General features: G+C 40.3%; 1 protein-coding gene across 1 annotated transcript in view; it reads left to right on the plus strand.

Moving 5' to 3' along the window:
- Positions 1–11,981: 11,981 nt before the first annotated feature.
- Positions 11,982–20,507, plus strand: part of LOC308524997 (cyclin-Y-like protein 1) — a gene marked incomplete at both ends in the record, with an annotated part of 44,196 nt that continues 35,670 nt past the window's right edge. Inside the window, 2 exons of the mRNA XM_081099669.1 lie at positions 11,982–12,207; positions 15,093–15,167. Coding sequence (XP_080955795.1) covers positions 11,982–12,207; positions 15,093–15,167 — 301 coding nt within the window. The remainder of the gene's footprint in view (positions 12,208–15,092; positions 15,168–20,507) is intronic.

Below are 20,507 nucleotides of genomic sequence, written 5' to 3' on the forward strand. Positions count from 1 at the left end.
TGCATTTCAGGAGGCCATTAATTCCAAAGAAAGGGTTGAATTTTTTGTATGCTCTTGAAATGCAATATATGGAAATATTAAAAGTTCATGCACTTGTAAGATAGGAGAAGGCTTGGTTGGTCTCAACTGGAAAAAAAACCTACATTAAAAAAAGTATTACTTTTGTAAATAAGTAAAATTTGAGGCTATTAAACACTTTAGAAAGTGGTTTATAATTTTTCCTCAAAATAAGCGGTTCATTTAGCATATTTAAGATGATTCCCCTTCTTCAGCTCAAGCCTCTGCTTGAAATGATTTGCTAGCTCCTCTTCCTCATGGATTCCAGCCTATAAATAATTTTTGTTTTCTTTTATCCCTTGCAGAATTTATTAATTCTTAAACATTCCATTAATTAAACCCTTTTATGTGGATGACTCTACCTTTTCTAAATCTTTCCTTCACCTTGTGTCCTAGCTCTATCAATGAGACTTGAAATCTGGGTGTCCCCTTAGGTTCTTTCTCTACCTTATAATCTATACAGTTGGTAATCTTACAGGTGCATTTATATAGCATCTTTATAGAAATGTCTTTGGATCAACATAGATGTATTTATATAATATCAGAAGGATCTTGGAGGTCAGGTTTATACTCCTTGTTCTGGAGATGAGGAAACACAGGTTGAGAGAAGAAAGGTGACCTGTGGTAATGGTGCTCTCCAACCACACAGACCCCGTGGAAGTTAGAATAATGGCCTCCAAAGATGTCCAACCCTAATCCCTGGAACCGATGAAATATTATTCTACATGGCAAAAAGGACTTCACAGGATTAAATTAAAGATCTTGAGGTGGGAAGATTATTCTGGATTATTCAAGTGGATCCAATCACAAGGATCCTTACAAGAGGAAGGCAGAGTCTGAGATGATGTGACAACGAAGCAAGAGTCAGAGCCAGAGAAAGACTGAAGGTGTTACACTGATGGCTGTGAAGGTGGAGGAGGGGCTGTGAGCCAAGGAATGCAGGTGGCCTCTAGGTGCTGGAAAAGGATTCTCCCCTGGAGCCTTCACAAGGAATGCTGCCTTGCCAACATCTTCACCTTTAGCCCAGTTATACTGATTTTGGGCCACTGACCCCCAGAATCTAAAATAGTAAATCCATGTGTTTTTAAGCCACTGAATTGTGGTAATTTGTTATAAAGGGTGTCCCAAAATTCACACAAGAAGTAATTTTGATAGAAAACACAGGTTTATAGTTAAAAATTGTAAATTTTTTATTGATTCATAAAGTATACAGTATAGGGTTATGTATGGAATAGCATATCGGGTAAATGGCCTCCACGGCTTTGCTGGCACATACACACTCTTTTGTTGAAATTTTCTATGACTGTTTTGCATAAATGTGTCTGAATACAGCGCTCAGTTTCCTCCTTCAGGCGTGGGTGGTCGTGGGGTTGTTGGCATAAACCTTAGACTTCAAGAAACCCCAAAGAAAAAAGTCCAACGGCGTTAAATTGCATGATCTGGGCGGCCAATTCTGATCACCAAAACGAGAAATTACACGACCAGGAAATGACTCATGCAGTAATTGAATTGTTTTTCGAGCTATATGGCATGTGGCACCGTCTTGTTGAAACCACATGTCATCCATATCCATATTTTGCAATTTAGGCACAAAAAACTGGATTATCATGTCGAGATAGCGAGCACCATTAAATTCAAATCTTGCGTGAATTTTGGGACAGCCTTTATTAGCAATAAGAAACTAATATGGGGACCCTAATCCTCAATAATTATGAAAAGAGATGCATCCATACATTCGGGGTAATGGTAGAGTGTAGACTACTTCTTGGGACCAAGCCACTGAAGGTAACAATTGGAGAAATGCATGAAGTTTTTGCATCTGTGTAACAAAATTCTACCAAATTGGAGCCATGTTGGGAATCCTTGAGGATTGCCTCAAAGATCCTTACTACAACCACCAAAATAACTAATTTTCCCCCAGTGAGATCAGTGGGATGTGATCTCATTTGATCTCTTTAATTTGTAAACAAGGTGCACGAGTCCTCTGTGTTTCTTCCGGAGTTGGGATTATTCACACGTGAAGGGAGAACATGCAATTCCCAAATCGCCGCCAAAAGCCACTTTTAGAAATCTTGCTTGCTTTTAAGCTTTGCTCTGATATTTTTGAAACATACCTATTGGTAATAAATGAGGTAAAAGATAATTGTGATTGAATATCACCATAGGCTCCCAATGCCTTCATATAATGAAACGATAGGGTCCCCCCTCCAATTTGGAATGGCCTCCCAGGTGTTGTCTCAGGCTCAGAACAGCGCTTCTGATATTTATCTGCCTCTCTTAGGCAAATGAGTCCCACCAGCCCTGGGCCTGGACCACATGAACAATTGAAGACACCCCATTCAGGCAAGGGAAGAGGCAGTATGGGAACACCTGAATTATTCTTGACACTATACCTGTTAGGAAATACAGGAAGTATAAAACTACTCTACTCGTCTTGAGAATTTTCCATCTCAGTTGGATTAAGTTCAGTGTAGTCCAGAAGGAAGGCATGTGACATTTGGGCAGGTCCCAGAACAACAGCTGAAGGGGTCACTGGCAATTTTGTGGGATTCAAACCTTATGGGCTGGAAGAAGGAGAAGGATAATGAAGTGTCCTGGCTTGAGTCACTTCCAAAGCACATGAACTCAAGAATGGAGAGAAGTTTGAACCTCCTCAATTTTAGGGCTTTGGCCAAGAGGTAAATAAATAATGGAGAAAGAGAAGGACTCAGTTATTTTAAGGCTAAAGACCTTACCACTTGTTAAGGTGTCATACATATCTTCTTAGCATATCTCATAAACCTTCATTCATTCTGTTTTCTTCATTTTCACTATTATTCATACCTTCGTCCTTGCTGAAGGCACTTGCTGAAGGCAGCATGTTTTTATCCCTGTTTTTGCCAGTTCTTTTAACCAAATCTCTTCCATGATGTCCCTCTTCAAACACCATTTAAGTCATATTTCTTTCCTGCGGGAAAACATTTAGTATTTTCATACATATTGCCCAAAGTATGTCTAAATTACTAAGTCTTTGCCAGTTTAAATGGTCTTCTCCAGCTGGAACATACCACTCCTCGCCTCCTGGACGGCCAGTGTTCATCCTCACTTCCCCTCACCTACAGCTGTGCTCTCTTTTCTGCTCTTGACATCCTAAATATTGAGTATCTGCTGTATGATGACACTATGCTACTTATTAGACAAAAAAAAGGTAGCATGGAGGGAGACAGTATATTTTTGTGAAAGCTTGATTATTTAGAAGTCTACCCTGCACTATTTTACAAGCCAGTTGGAAAAGAAATGTCAAAATAAATTCATAAAGTAAGAAGGACATCACTAAGATATTTTTAATGTAATTTGGCAAGAATTTCTTGAGTAAGATACTAGAAACACTTGGATGACTAAAAGTCCAGCTATTACTTGTCTGTGTTGTTTATTTCTGATACTCTAAGAATTTAGCTATAGTGAGACACAGGAATTTTTTATTTCCTAGATTATAAGTATTCAGCACATCACTGAGCATTCCTAAAAATTGTGAGAAAACTCCTTTTAGTGATCAAATGTTTAAGCAGTGACCATAGATTGGAAAATATTGGTCCTATAGTGATTTCCAAAGTCAGTTGATGCTCTGAATAAAATAATTACAGAAACAATTGTATAAAGCTCATATTACTTAAATTGCTTTATACAGTTGTTTCTGTAATTATCATGAGGAGATAAGATGATCAAATATGGCCCTGGCTAGGTGGCTCAGTTGGTTGGAGCACCATCCCATACACCAAACAGGTTGAGGGTTTGATTCCTGGTCAGGGCACATACCTAGGTTGTGGGTTCTATACCTGGTCAGAGTGTGTACGGGAGACAATCGATTAATATTTCTCCCTCTTTTCCTCTCTATCCCTCTCTTTATACATATCTTCAGGTGAGTATTTTTTTTAAAGGATGATCTATTATGGATTTAAAAGGTTCATCAAATATTTCATATTTTTAATTTTATGTAAAAGATATAAACACATACTCAAATATTTTCCTAGCAAATGGCATAGGGAAAGGTGACTTAGGAAAAGATAGCTTGAAAGTTGGTATTAAGTTTATAAAAGGTTTGTTTCATTATTTGTTTTGTTTTACCCTGTGTCCCATGGGGATAGAGAAGTATGAGTTTATGAGGAAAAATAAACTATTTCCAAGTCAGTTGAACATTTTATTTGCTTGAACATAGCTATTGAGCTCAGAATTTGAATGGAAAAAGTATTGAATTTATGTAGAGGGAAATATTTTCAATGTGATTTTTAATGCAATTTTGACAGAGATGAACTAAAGTCACTGAACACTGATTAAAGCTATCTTCAATCAGTAAGTGAGTCAGATTAGAAGACTTCTGAATTCAAAACATAATTGGTAGCAGAGTCTCAATGGATGAAGTTCACTCTTTTCCTCTTCTTTCTGTGAGATTAGAGTGTGGTTGTGGTTTAGTTACTTTGTACCAGGTATAGCTTATATATCTTTCACGGAGGGAAGGTCAGCACAACAAGAGCATTTTCTAATGGAAATTTATCTTAGCAGAGTCTCTTCAGGAGTTTACCGTGTAGTGGATGTAGTTATCTATTCAGGTAGTGGGACTGCTGTTCCAGCTGGAAACATATGCAACATATGGGCTTAGGCCTGTTGTTGAACTCCCATCCATAGCGTGGCTGTGCATGCAGCCTTGCTCTGTGCACGCTGTGGCACCAGCCTTGGCCCCTTCTGTGTGGTTCTGACTATATGTCATTTTTCTAGATAATGCTTTAAGTGACATCTTTGCTTGCTGTGAAACACTGGCTTGCTAATTAGTCAACTGTCACTAAAAAATAAAAAATTTAATCATATCTAAAATTAAACTTGAAAAATATTTTCCATTTCCCCATTATGTTCCTGTACATAACTTAAAGTTGGCATTACTTTAGATGGAAGCTTGAAGCCAAACTACTTTGAAAAGCTAAGGCTATGGATAAAGAAAACAGCTGTTACTTTAGAGATAAGGTAAATAAAACCAAAATATGTTATGAAATGAAATGTAATATAATGACAGTAATACTTGATAACTTGCCTGGTCTTCCTATGACCTCTGGGTGTGGGGGGCCCTACAGAAAGCCAGCTGATCTTGCTCTCCTAACCATGGCTTTCCAAACTTCAACATGGATATAAACCACGTGCCAGGTTCTGATTCAGTGTGTCCAGTGCAGCCTCTAAGATGCTGCCGCTCTTACCAGCTGGTGGTCAGTGGGCCATACTGTTTCAAGTGAGGCTCCCCACTGCACATCGGAAATGGGGAGACTTCAACTCTAGCTACTTGCATACACCCTATGCCACACTGCCACCACTTGTGCCAACAGGCTAAGAGCTGCTACTTTGTCCTTAGATTTTTAACTTCTCAGCTTAAGAAAGCTACCTCGAGAATGTATTTTCACCTTAGTCAAAGCCTAGCTTCAAGAGAGGTGGCTGGATTAGAACATTTAAGTGTTGTGTGGAAGGGATATTGCTTGTCTTTTTCTAGGTGAGTGTTCACTTGGTTACACATTCATATAATTAGAATATTTATTGTGTACATCAAAAAAATCTCTTCATAGCCCTCAGAGATCCTCATTGTGGATTTTTGGTTCCATCACTTTAATCTGCCCTAGGCCACCACACTGCATGTATTTCTGACCTAAAAAAACAATTTCAGGGAGCAACAGAAATATTGCCCTAGTTCCAGTTTGCACTTGATATTGAACTACTTTTTTGTACTGTTTCTTTTTAAATAGAGTGTGACTATTATAAACTATAAAGCTTGCACATTTTTATCAGTTTTATGTTAGTACTAGAGGCCCAGTGCACGAATTCATGCACTGGTGGGGTCCAGCCGGCCCATCCCCCATGGGGGCCATTAGGGGTGGGCCAGCTGGGGCTGGGAGCCAATAGGGGGTTGGGGCCAGCCAGGGCGAGGGGCCACAGGTGGTTTGCCAGCTGGCCCTGCCCCTGATCAGGGTGAGGGGCCCACTGGGGGGTGGAACCGGCTGGGGCGAGGGGCCACATGCGTTCCAGTTGTTCTGCCATTCAGTCTATTTGCATATTACCCTTTTATTATATAGGATGGTTTTTAATATTGTGCAATTGGCATCTTGAATAAGTCATTTATAACCTGCTTTTGGGAGCTTGTTTAAAAACATAATTAACTGTTGTTACTCAGAGATGTAGAGTCCCATATTTGCTTAAGGATGAATGAGTTGCTTTATTAAAAAGACATGTTTTTTCAAACTCAGAGACACAGACAACAGAATGGTGGTTACCAGACAGGGAGGGGATGGGTGGAGGGTGAAAAAGGTGTGGTGATGGAAGGGAACTAGGCTTCGTGTGGTGAGCGCATAATGCAATATACAGATGATGTATTATAGAATTAAAACTCATACAATGTTGTTAAGTAATGTTACTCCACTAAATTAAATTTTTAAAAATTTTAAGGAATAAATATTAACAAATATAAAATGGTTTAAAAAATAAAAATACAATTATTAAGACATTTTTTAAAAATAAAAAACACACCATAGCTTTTTGCACCACACCCAGATAACACAGCTCTCTGCCCAGAGCTGAAGGCGGCACAGGCACTGCTGAGGACGCGGAATTTCTGAGTGACTCCTTTGTAATTTATCTCCCTGGAGATTCCTGGCTGTCTGCCTAGCTCCACAAGACCTTCGAGGAATCAGCAGAATAGTCATCTGTGTGAGCGCGTGTCTTTCTAGTTCATGGCAGTTTCTGTTTCTGTTTCGTGTTTTTAAATGAATGAAGTGGCAGTGGTGTTGAGCCCACTAGTCCCTTACCTCTTGAAATGTTCATCTCCTCCTGTCCGGAAGCAGCACCACTCACCCAGGAAAGAGCCAGGGTGCTCAGGAGTGGTCCCAAGACCCGGCTGGGCCATGGCTTGTTCGTGCTGTAAGGGAGTATGGGGCTCCTGGAGGGAATGCGAGGGAGAGGAAGTTGAGGAAAGACATCCCCCAGTCCTGGTGCATAGCATTCAACTTGTAGTTTGAAGTATGTAGTCAGTGTCTCCCTGCCTGTGGCTCCATCTCTTCATCTTATGGGTCTTAAGGCCTCTCTCACCATAAGGACATACCTGTGAAATGGCACCCTCTTGGCCCCATAGCCCCCTCAAACAATTCATTTCTTCCATTTATTGCCAGAAAAGCTGCTGTCCACACTCACCCCCTTTTCTCCTCCCCCAGTTCACTCCTTAATGCTCTGCTTTATCTCCCCTTTGACAATGGTGCCTCCATGCCCATGACATGCTGTCCCAGCTTTTGTGGCAGTAGCCTCTTGTGGCTTGGCTCCTCCTGCTAGGACTGCCCTTCGTAAGTGTCCTTCAGGTCACTCCTCTCCTTCACTTCCCCTTAAGAGGAAGATGTGGTTTCATCCTTGAACCCTCCTCCCTCCCCCACTCTCACCCCCGAGCATCCTGTCTACATGGGCCTTCAGTTTCCCAGCTCTTGTCCCCATCCAGACCTCCCTTGTGAACAACAACCTGTGCTTTAGCTGTTGGTGGTGTCTTCACCCGTGAGAGTCCAGCAGTCTCACTCTGGTGTGCCTTGGTGCAAGCCGCGCCTCCTTCCAGGAATGCTTTGGCCTGACTAACTCATTTCACTCTTCCTAAAACACCAGGCATTCCTGCCTTTGAGGAGTCATCTCTGGTTTCCCTGCCTCTCCCCGGGTCTGAGTGCATACCTTCACTGTTTATTCAACAAATACTGACTGAGTGCTTCTGTGTGCCAGGCACTGTTCTAGCTGGTGAGGGCACAGCAGAAAACTTTGTCCAAACACCGCCCTGTGTTGAGAGGTGTGTGTACTCACCCATAATCCAGCGGTCTCTCCTGGAGGCCAGAGCTGCCTCTCACTCTGCTGGTCCTCTGCCATTGTTTGCTGAGAGCGAATCTGATTATGCCACTTTTCTTGCTTCTCTCTTCTCCCTTTTTTACTGTGGCTTTACTCTCTCTCCCAGGTGCAAAAACAGGAAATAGAGTTTCATAATTACAAGATTAGTGGATAAAATTTCATCCCTTTTTGGATTCTACACATAATTCCTTAAAGTTTTTTTGGGGGTTTTTTTTGGGGGGGAGGGGAGAAGGGTGAGGTGTAAAGTGTGAGTTCAGTGCTTTCTTTGGTTGATGAATTTGCTCTGCTGTGGCTAATAATGAAGTTGCCTTCTGCTGAGTCCTTTGTTCAGAACTGAAGAACTCAGTTCTTTGAAAAGTCACTGGGAGAAAGGGACATTCTGCTTATATCTTACTAGAGGCCCGGTGCATGAAATTCATACACTGGGGGGGTGTGCCTCAGCCCAGCCTGCACCCTCTCCAATCTGGGACCCTTCAGGGATGTCCGATTGCCGGTTTAGGCACACAGGAATCAGGCCTAAAAGGGCAGTTTGACATCCCTCTCTCAATCCAGGACTGCTGGCTCCCAACTGCTCGCCTGCCTGCCTGCCTGATTGCCCCTAGCTGCTTTTGCCTGCCAGCCTTATCACCCCTTAACCACTCCCCTTCTGTCCTGGTCGCCCCCTACTGCCTTCCCTGCTGGCCTGATGGCCCACAACTGCCCTCCCCTGCTGGCCTGATGGCCCACAACTGCCTTACCCTGCCGGCCATATTGTGGCGGCCATCTTGTGATGACATGGGTGTGGCCCTCTTGTGCAAAGGTGTGGTGGTCAATTTGCATATTACCTCTTTATTATATAGGATTATATAGGATTCTAGGTAGTGCCTGTGTCTATGAATACCAAAGCATTGTTATGTTGTTGGAGACAAACATGAAGTTTTCAAATGTTCTTATCTTGTAATACCATCGTCCCTTTTTCCAGAAACAAAGCCACACAAAGCAATAAAGCTAGACCATTTATTTTGGGGCAGGTACTAGTAGAGTTGTCAGATGAAATACTGGACATTCAGTGTAGTGACACTTCAGATTATCCATGAATACATTTTTAGTGTAAGGATGCCCAATATTGCACAGGACATATTTACACTTAAAAATTATTTATTGTGCCTCTGAAATTCAAACATGATTGGTGTCTTGCATTTTTATTTGCTTAGTCTGTCAACCGTGGTTTGAGCAGAAGGCCGTTGTTGGGATGAACCATTTTTAACTCTCATTTTTGGTCATGGCAATGTGCCAGAGGAACACCCCCATATTTGGTGGCAGCTGCTGCTTTGCTAACTTTAATATCAGCCCCACTTTTAGAAGGTTTCTCAACCCTAAGCTGGAGGAACAGTGAGGAGAAGGCACACTCACTCCTTCATTGCACTTCCTTCAATCTGGAGATGTGACACCAGGTGTTACAATTTTGCGTGGTCGGGAAAATGAGATCATAGATGGCTAGCCACCCATCATCCCCGAGGTTCCTTGCCTGTTATAGAAGTGGAAGTTGTGTGATGTGGAAGCAATAATTTTTTAAGTATTCCATTTGTAATGTAGAGTGTGTTAAACTGTCTGCCTCACAGTCTTGGGAGGAACAAAAGCATTCCCAGTGGGCTCAACCCTGGGTGGGCATAATAATCACCAATTTCAAAGTCGCACTGAGGCTTAGGACATACCCCAGAGATTCTGATTCAGGGTCTGGTGGGGCCTGGACATGCCTAACTTTCCCAAAGCCCTCCCTCTGGTCTGGTTTGCAGCTGGAGTTGAGACTGGCTGAGTTCCAGCATCATGTGTTGTCTTGAAGTATTCTCTGAGTGCCAGTGTGGAGGAGGAATGGTGAGTGACAGAATCCTTGCTTATGGAGTAATCACATGCAGGTTTAATTCTGGGCCATGACTCACTGGAGGGGCTTCCAAGCTCTTCCAGGAGTAGCCCACATGATCAGAAACCCATGTATGTGCCAACTGCATTTTCAAAACCATTGACAAGTGGGGCTGGTGTGGGTCAGACTTGACACACTAGAATGCCTCAAATTGGAGTTGAAATTTTATGGGAGCTTGAAATTTTATGGAAGTGGCAATGGCACTCATACTTATTTTCCATTTGTCATTAATCTGTCATGCTGTTCAGTTTGTTGGTGTGACTGTAGTGGTGTTAACATGGGATAGTTAAAATTATGTGTGAAACAGAACATAACTTGTGCCGCACTCAGCACGGCCAGTTTCGGTGAGCCTGAGGAAGGGCGGTGAAGGATTAAAGAAGACAAAGAGAATACAGCTGGGGCTAGGTGGATCTCTCACACAGAGACACCCAGCCTGCAAGCGGAAGCTTTATTTTATAGTCAGAGCACACAGAGCAAAACAAGGGTAGTGGTCAACATGTTTACAATGTTCTTGTGAGTTTCACCTTGTTTTGGCAGCACTTGCTGCACCACTCACAGCCCATTAGCTACCTAGGAAGGAACTAGGGAGGACTATAAGGTCAGGCTTAATTATGCTGGAGGGCTCTGCCCTCCAAGCTGGGACTTGTTTGTGGCCCCTGCCACAGGTCAGTCTGAAGCTTGACCCTATAGCCACTCCCTATAATAACTAAATGTAAGTTCTGACTGAGAGAAACCTGTCACAGTGATACTTGCTAGCAGTTGTATAGCAAATGGTAGCACCAGGCTGCTGATCTAGATCTCTCCCAGTTGGTGCCACCTCATCAGGCTAACAAATTTGTTAATTATTTGGGAGAAATAATTAGCCTTCTCTTCTACTTTTGTGACATACCTATTTATAGTAGAGCTCCTTGGTTTTGGTTCAAATTTCTTTTCAACCTACCCACCTTTGAGGAAAGATATTTGGTTTTCATTAAGTGTTTTGAGGTTTTCTGAAGTGTATAATTCTCTACACATTATCCTCTCCTTCCCAGAATAGCTTTCCATATATATATTTAAATATATTTTTATTGATTTCAGAAAGGAAGGGAGAGGGAGAGATAGAAACATCATTGATGAGATCAAATAATCAATCGACCTCCTGAATGTCCCCTACTGGGAATTGAGCTTGTAATCCAGGCATGTGCCCTGACTGGGAATTGAACTGTGACATCCTGGTTCATAGGTCAACACTCAACCACTGAGCCATACCAGCCAAGTGCTTTCCATATATTAAAATAAAGAATAATAGAGGTCATCAAATAAGGTCTTCCTAAATCTCTCCTCTACCAGAAATGTGTCTGTGGTCATGTTCTTCTCCCTCCTTGTTTTTTTATCGTTCCAAAGCTAATCTATCCCTGCTCAGGAGGCATCCACTTCTGCTTATTTGGGGGCCTTGCTCCATTCATTGTCCCTTCTCTTACTTCAGACTTTTTTTTTCTCCATTGACTCTTACCTTTAACATAGAAGTATACTCATATTTTTTCATCTTAAAATAAAAAATCCTAACAGTATTTTCTCCTACTACCACATCTCTCTTCTCAGCCAAACACTTAGAAAGAGAAGCCCTTGGTTGCTTTCTTCACTTTCTCACTTCCTATTCACTTCTTCACCCAGTTGCCATAGTCAATGGCATTTGTAGCTTTCCCGTTCTCCTGATAACATTTGACTATGTTTAGGAAATTATGGATGGAACCCAAGACTGGGTCAAGTGTGTGCGCTTGGCAAGGGGAGAGGGGTGGAGTGGCTGCAGGGCCTTTTCTGTAAGGTGGGTGCATGGAGGGAACTCTGGGCACCATTGGTCCCTTGTAGTCAGGTGACCACAGAATGTGTGCTGGTTGGCTGGTGCCAGCCAGGAGAACTGCCTTCAGTTGAGAGGCAACTGTGGGAGGAGCAGCTTTGGCTGTGCTCTCCTCTTGAAGTGGTTGTGATTCTCAGCAGTTGTCTGATCACCACACCTTTTAAATAAGTCAGGCTGCTTACCATCCTCACAGACCAGTCAACTCAGTGAGGCAGTAGCAGCTGACACCGGTGGGGTGTGATCGGGCGGGGGTGGAGGGCACTGCTGAGCAAAGGCGGTGGCAGCAGCCAGGAGTGGAAGTTCCTAATGGGGAACAAACTGACCTGCTGCCTGAAGTCCAATGCCAGCCCCAGGCTGGGCCAGGACTCTGGGTGGGTGAGTCGGGATGATAGGTCTGATGTCTGTGTGGCGGGCACCAGGAACTCAGTGGCAGCACCACCAGCCCCAACTGCCCTGGAACCTGCCGAGTTGGATTTCCAAGCCTGCGAGGGCCATCCTGTGCTGTGCCTCGGTGACCTGGAAATGCCCAAAGGTAAGGAGCTGGCAGGTGTTTGATACTCTCAGGCGTACCTCTGGCCTCCCCTGACCCCAGGATTTCGGAGAAGGGAGCCACCATCAGGCACTCCTTGCCTGGAGCTGGTTTCCAAGAGCTGGCTCTTCTTGGCATCCCCGCCCCTTATTCTTTTCTGGTTATCTCTGGCCAGTTTTTTTCCCTTTTCACTACCCAAACCACTGGTTCTTTCTTCCGTTCCCAACTCAGCCTGAGACACTCCAGTCAGTGGCCCTTCCTGTATTTTCTTCTTTTTCTCAATGAAAACTTAATACCTCAACCTCAGAGTATCCATCATCTCCCTGTCCTTACCTATCCATGTGGCACTTAAGCGAAGGAACCAGGTAAGGCCTGGTGATACCCTTGCTCCCACCTGTTAAGATAATTGATGTTTGGGACAGTTCAGCTGCAAAGATTTTAGGGTTTTTTTTAATTTAAATTCAAAACAGATAACCAACATAGAACCTATATGGTGTTTTAAGTAAGCTGTTTTCAGTTGCCTGGATAGAAGCTGCTTTATTCCTTCCAACTATAATTTGAACACAGAAGGAAATGGCGGGAGAAGGAACTGTGCATGATGTGAAATGTTACTGCCAGTGCTGCAGAGAATCGTTTTTTGCATGTTTATTTTTTACACAAAGGAGAACCCACCTAGTTCTGATTACTTTAATATATCTACTTTGACACAAATATGTCTTCAGTCTTTCTTCACTGACCTAACAGACTTCACTTTCATATTATTTGTTCTAAAGGAGGGGTGGGGTGGCTCACAAAAGTGCTGGTCACAAGTATCAAAAGAGAAGAACACATAACTCTAGACTTTAATTTGTAACATAAAGTTTTGGGGGTTAAGACGCCATATTGTGCACAAGAATATTGGTCTCCATGGCTCCCCCTCCATCCTCTCCCCTCCTGCCAGCAGATGCCTGTTTAACTGTAAGAATGTTGAGGTAAAGGTTCTAAAGACCAGATGCCTAAAGGGGTGGGGGGGGGGGGAGTGGAGAAGAGAAAGGAGAGAGAAAGAAAATAGGAAATAATTGGTTTAAAATAATTCTGGGTAACAACGTAGCTAACAAAGGCTGTGTTGCTTGTTTTGTTTTGTTTTGTGTTAATCCTCACTGGAGGATATTTTTCCGATTGATATTTAGAGAGGGTGGGAGGGGGGGTAAAGAGAGAGAGAGAGAAACATTGATTTGAGACATATTGATTGGTTGCCTCCTGCACACACCCCACCCCAGGGCCTGGGAATGAACCTGTAACGCCCTTGACTGGGAATCAAACCCTCAACCCTCTAGTGCCCAGGCCAATCCTCTAACCACTGAGCTGCGCCAGCCAGGGCAAGACTGTGTTTTTTTAAGTAGAAAACATTCTTTCACAAAGATGTTAAAACCCCATTATTTCATAGAGTAAATGTATTATTAGCTCTTGTTCTATTTAAACTTTAGTTGAGCTTTTAATTTCTTTAGAAGTAGCCGGTGGGGTTCCCCTGGGTGCACGTGGCTTTCTAACTGAAAAGTACTCCCTTTTCAGCATACTCAAATATTATGGGGGAAAAAATGAACAAATTAGGAGCATAAATTTAGGATTTAATTTGTAACATAAAATCTTAGGAGTTAAGACTCCATATTGTGCACCTTTAAACACAAAGCAAGTGATTACCTGTGAAACCTTCTGCTTGCTCTGCGTGTGCTGTGAGGTGAGCCTCTGTCTGAGTGATTTTACAAACAGTTGGTAGATGAGTCGTGTTGGATGAGAGACCAAATTAGGACCTTTATGTCATTCTTTCAAGATTTACAACTCACTTACATGTATATCTCATTTGGCCCTTCTAACTGCAAATAAAGCCTCATGAATATTCTCCCTCTATTGCTGATGGAGAAATCGATACCTACAGACGTGAAATGACTGTGTAACACAGCTGCTGAACAGAAGAGGCCGAGGGGGGGGGGAGTGGGGGGTGGTGATAGATGTGCCAATTGCATTTTTGTTGATGTGTGAAAAAACTTTATATTATTAAAATTCAAAAGTAGTTGTTTTGTATTCCTGCCAAAATAGATGATTGTCACACCTTGATGCAAGGTGGACTGCAGGCAGACCTACCTTTACATAGTTACAGCGCATTTCATTTGTACAAGCAGCCCTAGGGTCAGGTCCAGACGTATTCTTATTGAAGTCTCAAATTAATCGTGGGGCATGGAAGGAAGAAGTGAAACTTTAGCTTTGGAAATTGAGGGCAGAATTTAAAAATCACTTTGATGAAAAGTATAAAAAGTCACTACCATGAAATTAGAGTAGAGCATTGAGCTTTTATGCTATCCTTTTAAATGTGCCGTGATGAATAGCCCAAGTAAGCTGCAACTAACTAAATACGTTCATTTTTTTTAATGGAGTTAGAATTAACCTAAATGTGTAAAGAACATTTGCCAAGAACAGCTCACGTGATTTGGGCATATTTGACATACTAGCAGGTATCTGAAATTAATTGGCCATAGCATAACTTGCTTCTTGACACTTTCTGGAATGTGCTAGTAATATCAAAATAAAAGAGAGTGACTGTATTTCTAATTGATAAAGTAGAAGGTGGGAAACACATATATGGTTCAGAGATTACTTAGGTACAAGTTAAAAAAAAAGTCTAAAACATAGCCTGGTTTTATTCCACATATATGGAAAGATTCTACAATTTTGAGTTTTCCCAGTAGAATTTTTATATTGTTGCCTTAACTAAAATTGGCTTGTTACCATTACTTAAAAAATCTCTTCCCAACACTGTTATAAGTGATTAAAAGTGATGTGTAGCTATTTTTAAAATTATGTATTTTCTACTCAACTAAATTAGTATGTTTTTTTCTCTTCTTCCTATATAGAGTTGGTTTTAGAATTAATCCCTTCTGACCATCCAAAGGCAAGCACAATTTTCCTGAAGAAATCTCAAATGGATGGTAAGTCAAGATAGGATGTAGGTCACAGGTTTTTATTTGAAGAAATCAAAAATATCTGCTGTTATATATGAGGATTGACTGTGATTTTGGCTTTATTTTACATATCACTCAACCAAATGATCCTGTCTCACATCTAGAACCCTTAAGCTATTCAAACTCTCTCACCCTATGTCATGCTGCCAGGGTGCATCAGAGGAACAGAGCCCTATGGGGTCCCGAGGAGCTTAGCACCAGCATGTGCAACTCTGCCAATTTCCTCTGTCCTGTTTGTGTTAGGATAAGAACCAATGTAGGATTTTGACACTTCTGCTTGCCTGCTTATTTTCCTTAATGTTATGTTCAGTTGAGTTTACTTGCTTAAAAAGGCATATATGGTCAAATCTTCCAGTTGATTATGAAAGCAGAAGTACAAGAAGTGGCGGTTCCATTTTATTTGAAGCCATGCAGCACAATAAAAAATGGGGTTTTAACACTTTTTTTCATGGCATGTGTGCATTTTGACTGTCTGAAGCTGATCATTTTTGGTTAGGATTACTGTATTTCTCAGTTTCTTCCAGAGTCATGGTTCTGCTCACGTGTAGAGAGAGGGTGAGCCAGTAAAGGAGAAGCTATCCTGTGCCCCTATTTTCAGTCCTAAGGAATGTGTGCCTATGATGCCGTCCTGCATAATAAAGGAGGCAGTGTGGGAAACAGTACAGCCCAGACCCTCTTTGGAGCTTTTATTTTTCTTCTGATCTTTGTTAGAGAAAAATGATTTTGTGCGTTGTACATATGTTTAGTTAGGTTAGCCACATCATTGTAAAATTTAAATTAGATCAGTTACTTTGGAATTGAGTAAAGATCCATTCATATTTTTATTTTTTCCTTTATTTTATTTTATTTTATTTTACTTTATTTTATTTATTGTTTAAAATATTACAAATAGTAGTACATATGTCTTCTTTTTCCCCCATGGACTTCCCCCCAGTCTCCCCTAACCCCCGGCACATGCCCTCCATTCATATTTTCTTAGTAAAATATCCTAGTTGATTACCAGTCAGTGGTTGAGGATGCTTCCAGGTGCCTGGCAGGTTCTTAGAGCTCTCAACTGTTAGATCCTGATGATTCAAGTAGAGTGGGTGTAAATGTAGAATTAGAAACTGCAATTGAGTAGTGGTTCAGAAGCACAACAGTTAAACTTCTTTATTAGCTAAGTTTCTCACTGGCCTAATTTGCTTTGCCCTTTTCTTTTGTACATGAAGAGACTTTTATTTGTACCTAATATAGAATATTTTTTGTTAGGTCAGAAAAGTAAAAGTTTTAAGATTTTACTTTATGAGACTCATCTTGCCAGGTGATTTAAATTATAAACTTTGTTAAAAATTATTTTAAAAAATGGAATAAAATTTTGTCATATTTTCTATGTTGGTAGTCTTTCAACATACGAACTTTTGTTTTCCTATGGTATTTGTATCATAATTGATCAGTTAAATTTTTTTTTTATTCTTAGTGGGAGAAAAGAAGAAGAAGAACTATTCATACCATGTAAGTAAACAGTTGAAAAGTTAAGTAAGAAATTAATTATTTGAATTAAAAATTGTCTGCCATGGTTTTTAAAAATATATAATGGACCTAATATCATTAGCATACACCTTTTTGGTAGATTTTCTAAATCTCTTCTGTTATCTTAATTATTAAACTTACATATTCAGGAAAGTTTTTGGCTTAGTAATGTCCATTTTTTAAGGAGTTCTGACTTTACATTAAATGTCAATAAATGGTTATGGTATAAAGATATACCTTAATTTTTAATCTTGTTTTTTAACAAAATAAATAATAAAATAGCTAAGTCAATTTTTAACACTATCTATTGACTCATTGTCCTAGCAGCTGAAAGCTAACTCTCTCACTCTGGCATAGCCTTATTTCCCTCCCTCTGTCCCCTCAACATGTATCATGGTTTTTATTAAATCAGAATCAATGTTTACATTATTATGACTATTTTTTACTGCTGAGCCATAGAGTCCTCTGGCTATGTCTCTTTCTTGTATACCCTTCATTCTTTTTCTCAAATATTACTGAAATTTGAGCACTTCTTCACTTCTCCCGGATAATCCACCCCCTTCTTCCTAGTCAACATGACCTCACACAGCCAAATGCAGCAAGTAGGCTGGTCTCCCATTTTTCAAAAATAACATATTTTGTACCTAATTATCTAGTAATTTGGCTGAAAAAGATAACTGTCAGACAGAAACACTACTTTTATGCTACCTTAACATAATACCTAATAAGTCCTCATTTGTGTGTGTGTGGAATTAATTTTTTTACTATATTCACTTTCTGTTTGCTAATAGTTTTTCCCCCCAGAAAATGCTGTAACATTTGTCACAGTTTTGTCAAAAATATTTTCCATTTACTGAACACATTTGTTCCATGTTCTAGTGGAAGCCGTCTCCCCCAGCCTTTGTTATCTATTCTACTTTAGACTTGTTTTCCCTGGGCCTGTTCTGTTCCTGTTTTGCTGGCCTATTTCTTCAAGGTCATCTGGGAACTCACATAACTGATCTCTTGTGTTGGATCCCCTATGTCTTAGATCAGTGATTTTCAACCTTTTTCATCTCGTGGCATATATAAAGTAATTACTAAAATTCTGCAGCTCACCAAAATATATATTGTTTGCTGATCTGACAAAAAATAACAGGTGTAATTTTGATCCATTCACACAGGACATCTGTTGTGTGTTGCCTGTTGTCATTTTATTATTTGACAATCTAAAGGAAAAGAGGCCCCTGTCTAAAGAGTCAAGTATTGCATGTTTTAAAAATTATTGTGGCACACCAGTGTGCCATGTGGTACACTGGTTGAAAATCCCTGTCCTAGGTTGTATATTTGCCTGTCTTGTTATACTCCCTTGTTTTACTGGAGCACTGTTCCCTGGGAAAGGATACATGGGCAGACATTTTCTAGAGATCTAGCCTCTCTGAAATGCCTTCTATTTAATGAAGTACAGAGTTCTAGGTTGAAATTAATTTTTGCAGTTCTAAAGATGTTTCTATTATTTTCTGGAGACAAAGTCATTGTATGATATGTTGTATATTACCAATTTTGGTAATTTCCCTCATCCCTTTATTCTCTGGACACTTTCAGAACATTCTGTCTTTCTGGGATTCTGAAATATTATAATGTGATTTGGTATGTATCTTTTCATTTTATTGTGGTCATCAAGACTGCAGGTCTTACCTACTTTCAGGGAAATTTGTGTTGTTAATTCTCACTCAAGGATATTTTTTCCATTGATTTTTAGAGAGTGGAAGAGTGGGAGGGGGAGAGAGAGAGAGAGAGAGAGGAACATCGATGTGAAAGAGACATCAATTGGTTGCCTCCCTCACGCGCCCTGACTAAGGCCAGGGATTGAACCTGCAACCCAGGTACGTGCCCCTTGACTGAGAATTGAACCCATGACCCTTTGGTACTGGGCGGATGCTCTCACCACTGAACAACACCAGTGAGGGTGGGAATTTTTGTTTCTTTTATATTATTCTTTATTCCTTCTTGTTTCTCTAGTTATCCCCATTACTTGGAAATTTGGAACTCTTAGGGCAGTATTCCTACACGAATATCTAAATTTTTTCCCTCTTATTTTTCATTTTGTCTTTTTCTACTTTGGCGATTTCCTTGACTCTATGTTCCAACCCTTTTATCATTCTTTGTCTTGTTTATCTTATTTTTAATTTATAGTATTCTCTTATATCCTGTCATTCTTTTTTATAACATTTTGTTCTTTTACTAATACAATTTTTTGCCTTTCTGAGGTTAAGGATTATTTTTTTTAAGTTTATATTTACTTCTGAATGTTATCATTCCCATTAATTTTCTTTTTTTTATGTAGTAGTTTTATTTTATTCCAGGACAACTCATTTGCTGATACCACAGAGTCTAAGTTGCTCTATTAAGTAATCACTAAAAAATGTGATGTTTGAGATTTTAGGAAATGTTTTCAACTTTTTTATGAGTTCAGATTTTTTAAAATTGAATTCATTGGGGCATTGGTTAATAAGATTATGTAGGTTTCAAGTGTACATTTCTATGTTACCTGACTGATATATGGCACTGTGTGCCCACCACCCAAAGTCGCATCATCTCCCTTCACCATATGTTTGGACCCCTTTACCCTTTACTACCTCCCGCCCTCACCTCTTCCCTCTGGTAACCACCAGACAGTTGTCTGTGTCCATAGGTTTTAGTTTTATATCCCACATATGAGTGAAATAATATGGTTCTTAGCTTTTTCTGACTGACTTCGCTTAGCATAATAATAATCATGTTGTCATAAATGGCAGAACTTCATCTTTTCTTATGACTGAGTAGTATTCCATGTACCACTTCGTTATCCATTCACTTATTGAAGGACACTTGGATTGTTTCCGTGTCTTGCCCACCATGAATAATGCTGCAATGAACATAGGGGTGCATATATCATTGCAAATTAATGTTTTTAAAGTTTTGAGGTAGATACTTAGAAGAGGGGTTGCTGGGTCATATGGTAACTCTGTTCTTAATTTTTTGAGGAAATTCCATACTGGCAGTTTCCATAGTAGCAGTTTATATTCCTATCAGCGGTGAATGGGGGTTTCTTTTTCTCCACATCCTCTCCAACATTTGTTATTACCTGTCTTGTTGATAATAGCCATTCTGTTTCCATCTTTCTTACTGGTTGGCTTCTCTCAGATGTGTGGTAGTCTCTGGCTGCCTTTGATCTCTAACTGGAAGTGCTAGGAGTGAACAGAACTTTATTTAAGTGACAGGGCTTCGTTGCAAGAATTTGGGGGCCCAATTCTGAGCCTGCCTTGGGTTGTGTAAGACAGACCGGCTTTCTGACTCCTTTCCCAGCCGCTCTCCGTAGGCACCAAGCTGTGCTTCCTCTCCTTTCTTCTGCCATGTCAGTTGCCGCTCATTTATGTAGTCTTCAACTTTCAAACATTAAAAATCATCTGTTTACCTTATCCTGTGTATAGCTCCTTTTATGCCTTTAATTCTAATGACATAGCTCTAAAAGGAAATAGATTTGTGGTCAGTTCACAAATCTCAAACTTACAGGTTCTAACTCAAACTTAGAACCTATCATTAAAGTGTAAGTCAAAGTTTAAAGTTTTAATTCAACCTGAAACCTATATGTTCATGTTGACCAATGTCACCCCAATAAATTTAATTAAAAAATAAAGTTTTAATTCAATAAAATTAATAACATTAATTCAGATAATTATTTTTGGTTATACCTATAGCTAGCATACTACACTTTTCTACTAAAATCTTGATTAAGAATTCTCTTTAAACCATCAATTTTGCCATATTGTGCAATTT

This window comes from Myotis nattereri, assembly GCF_964212035.1.
Source record: "Myotis nattereri genome assembly, chromosome: 1".
NCBI classification, from domain to species: domain Eukaryota; kingdom Metazoa; phylum Chordata; class Mammalia; order Chiroptera; family Vespertilionidae; genus Myotis; species Myotis nattereri.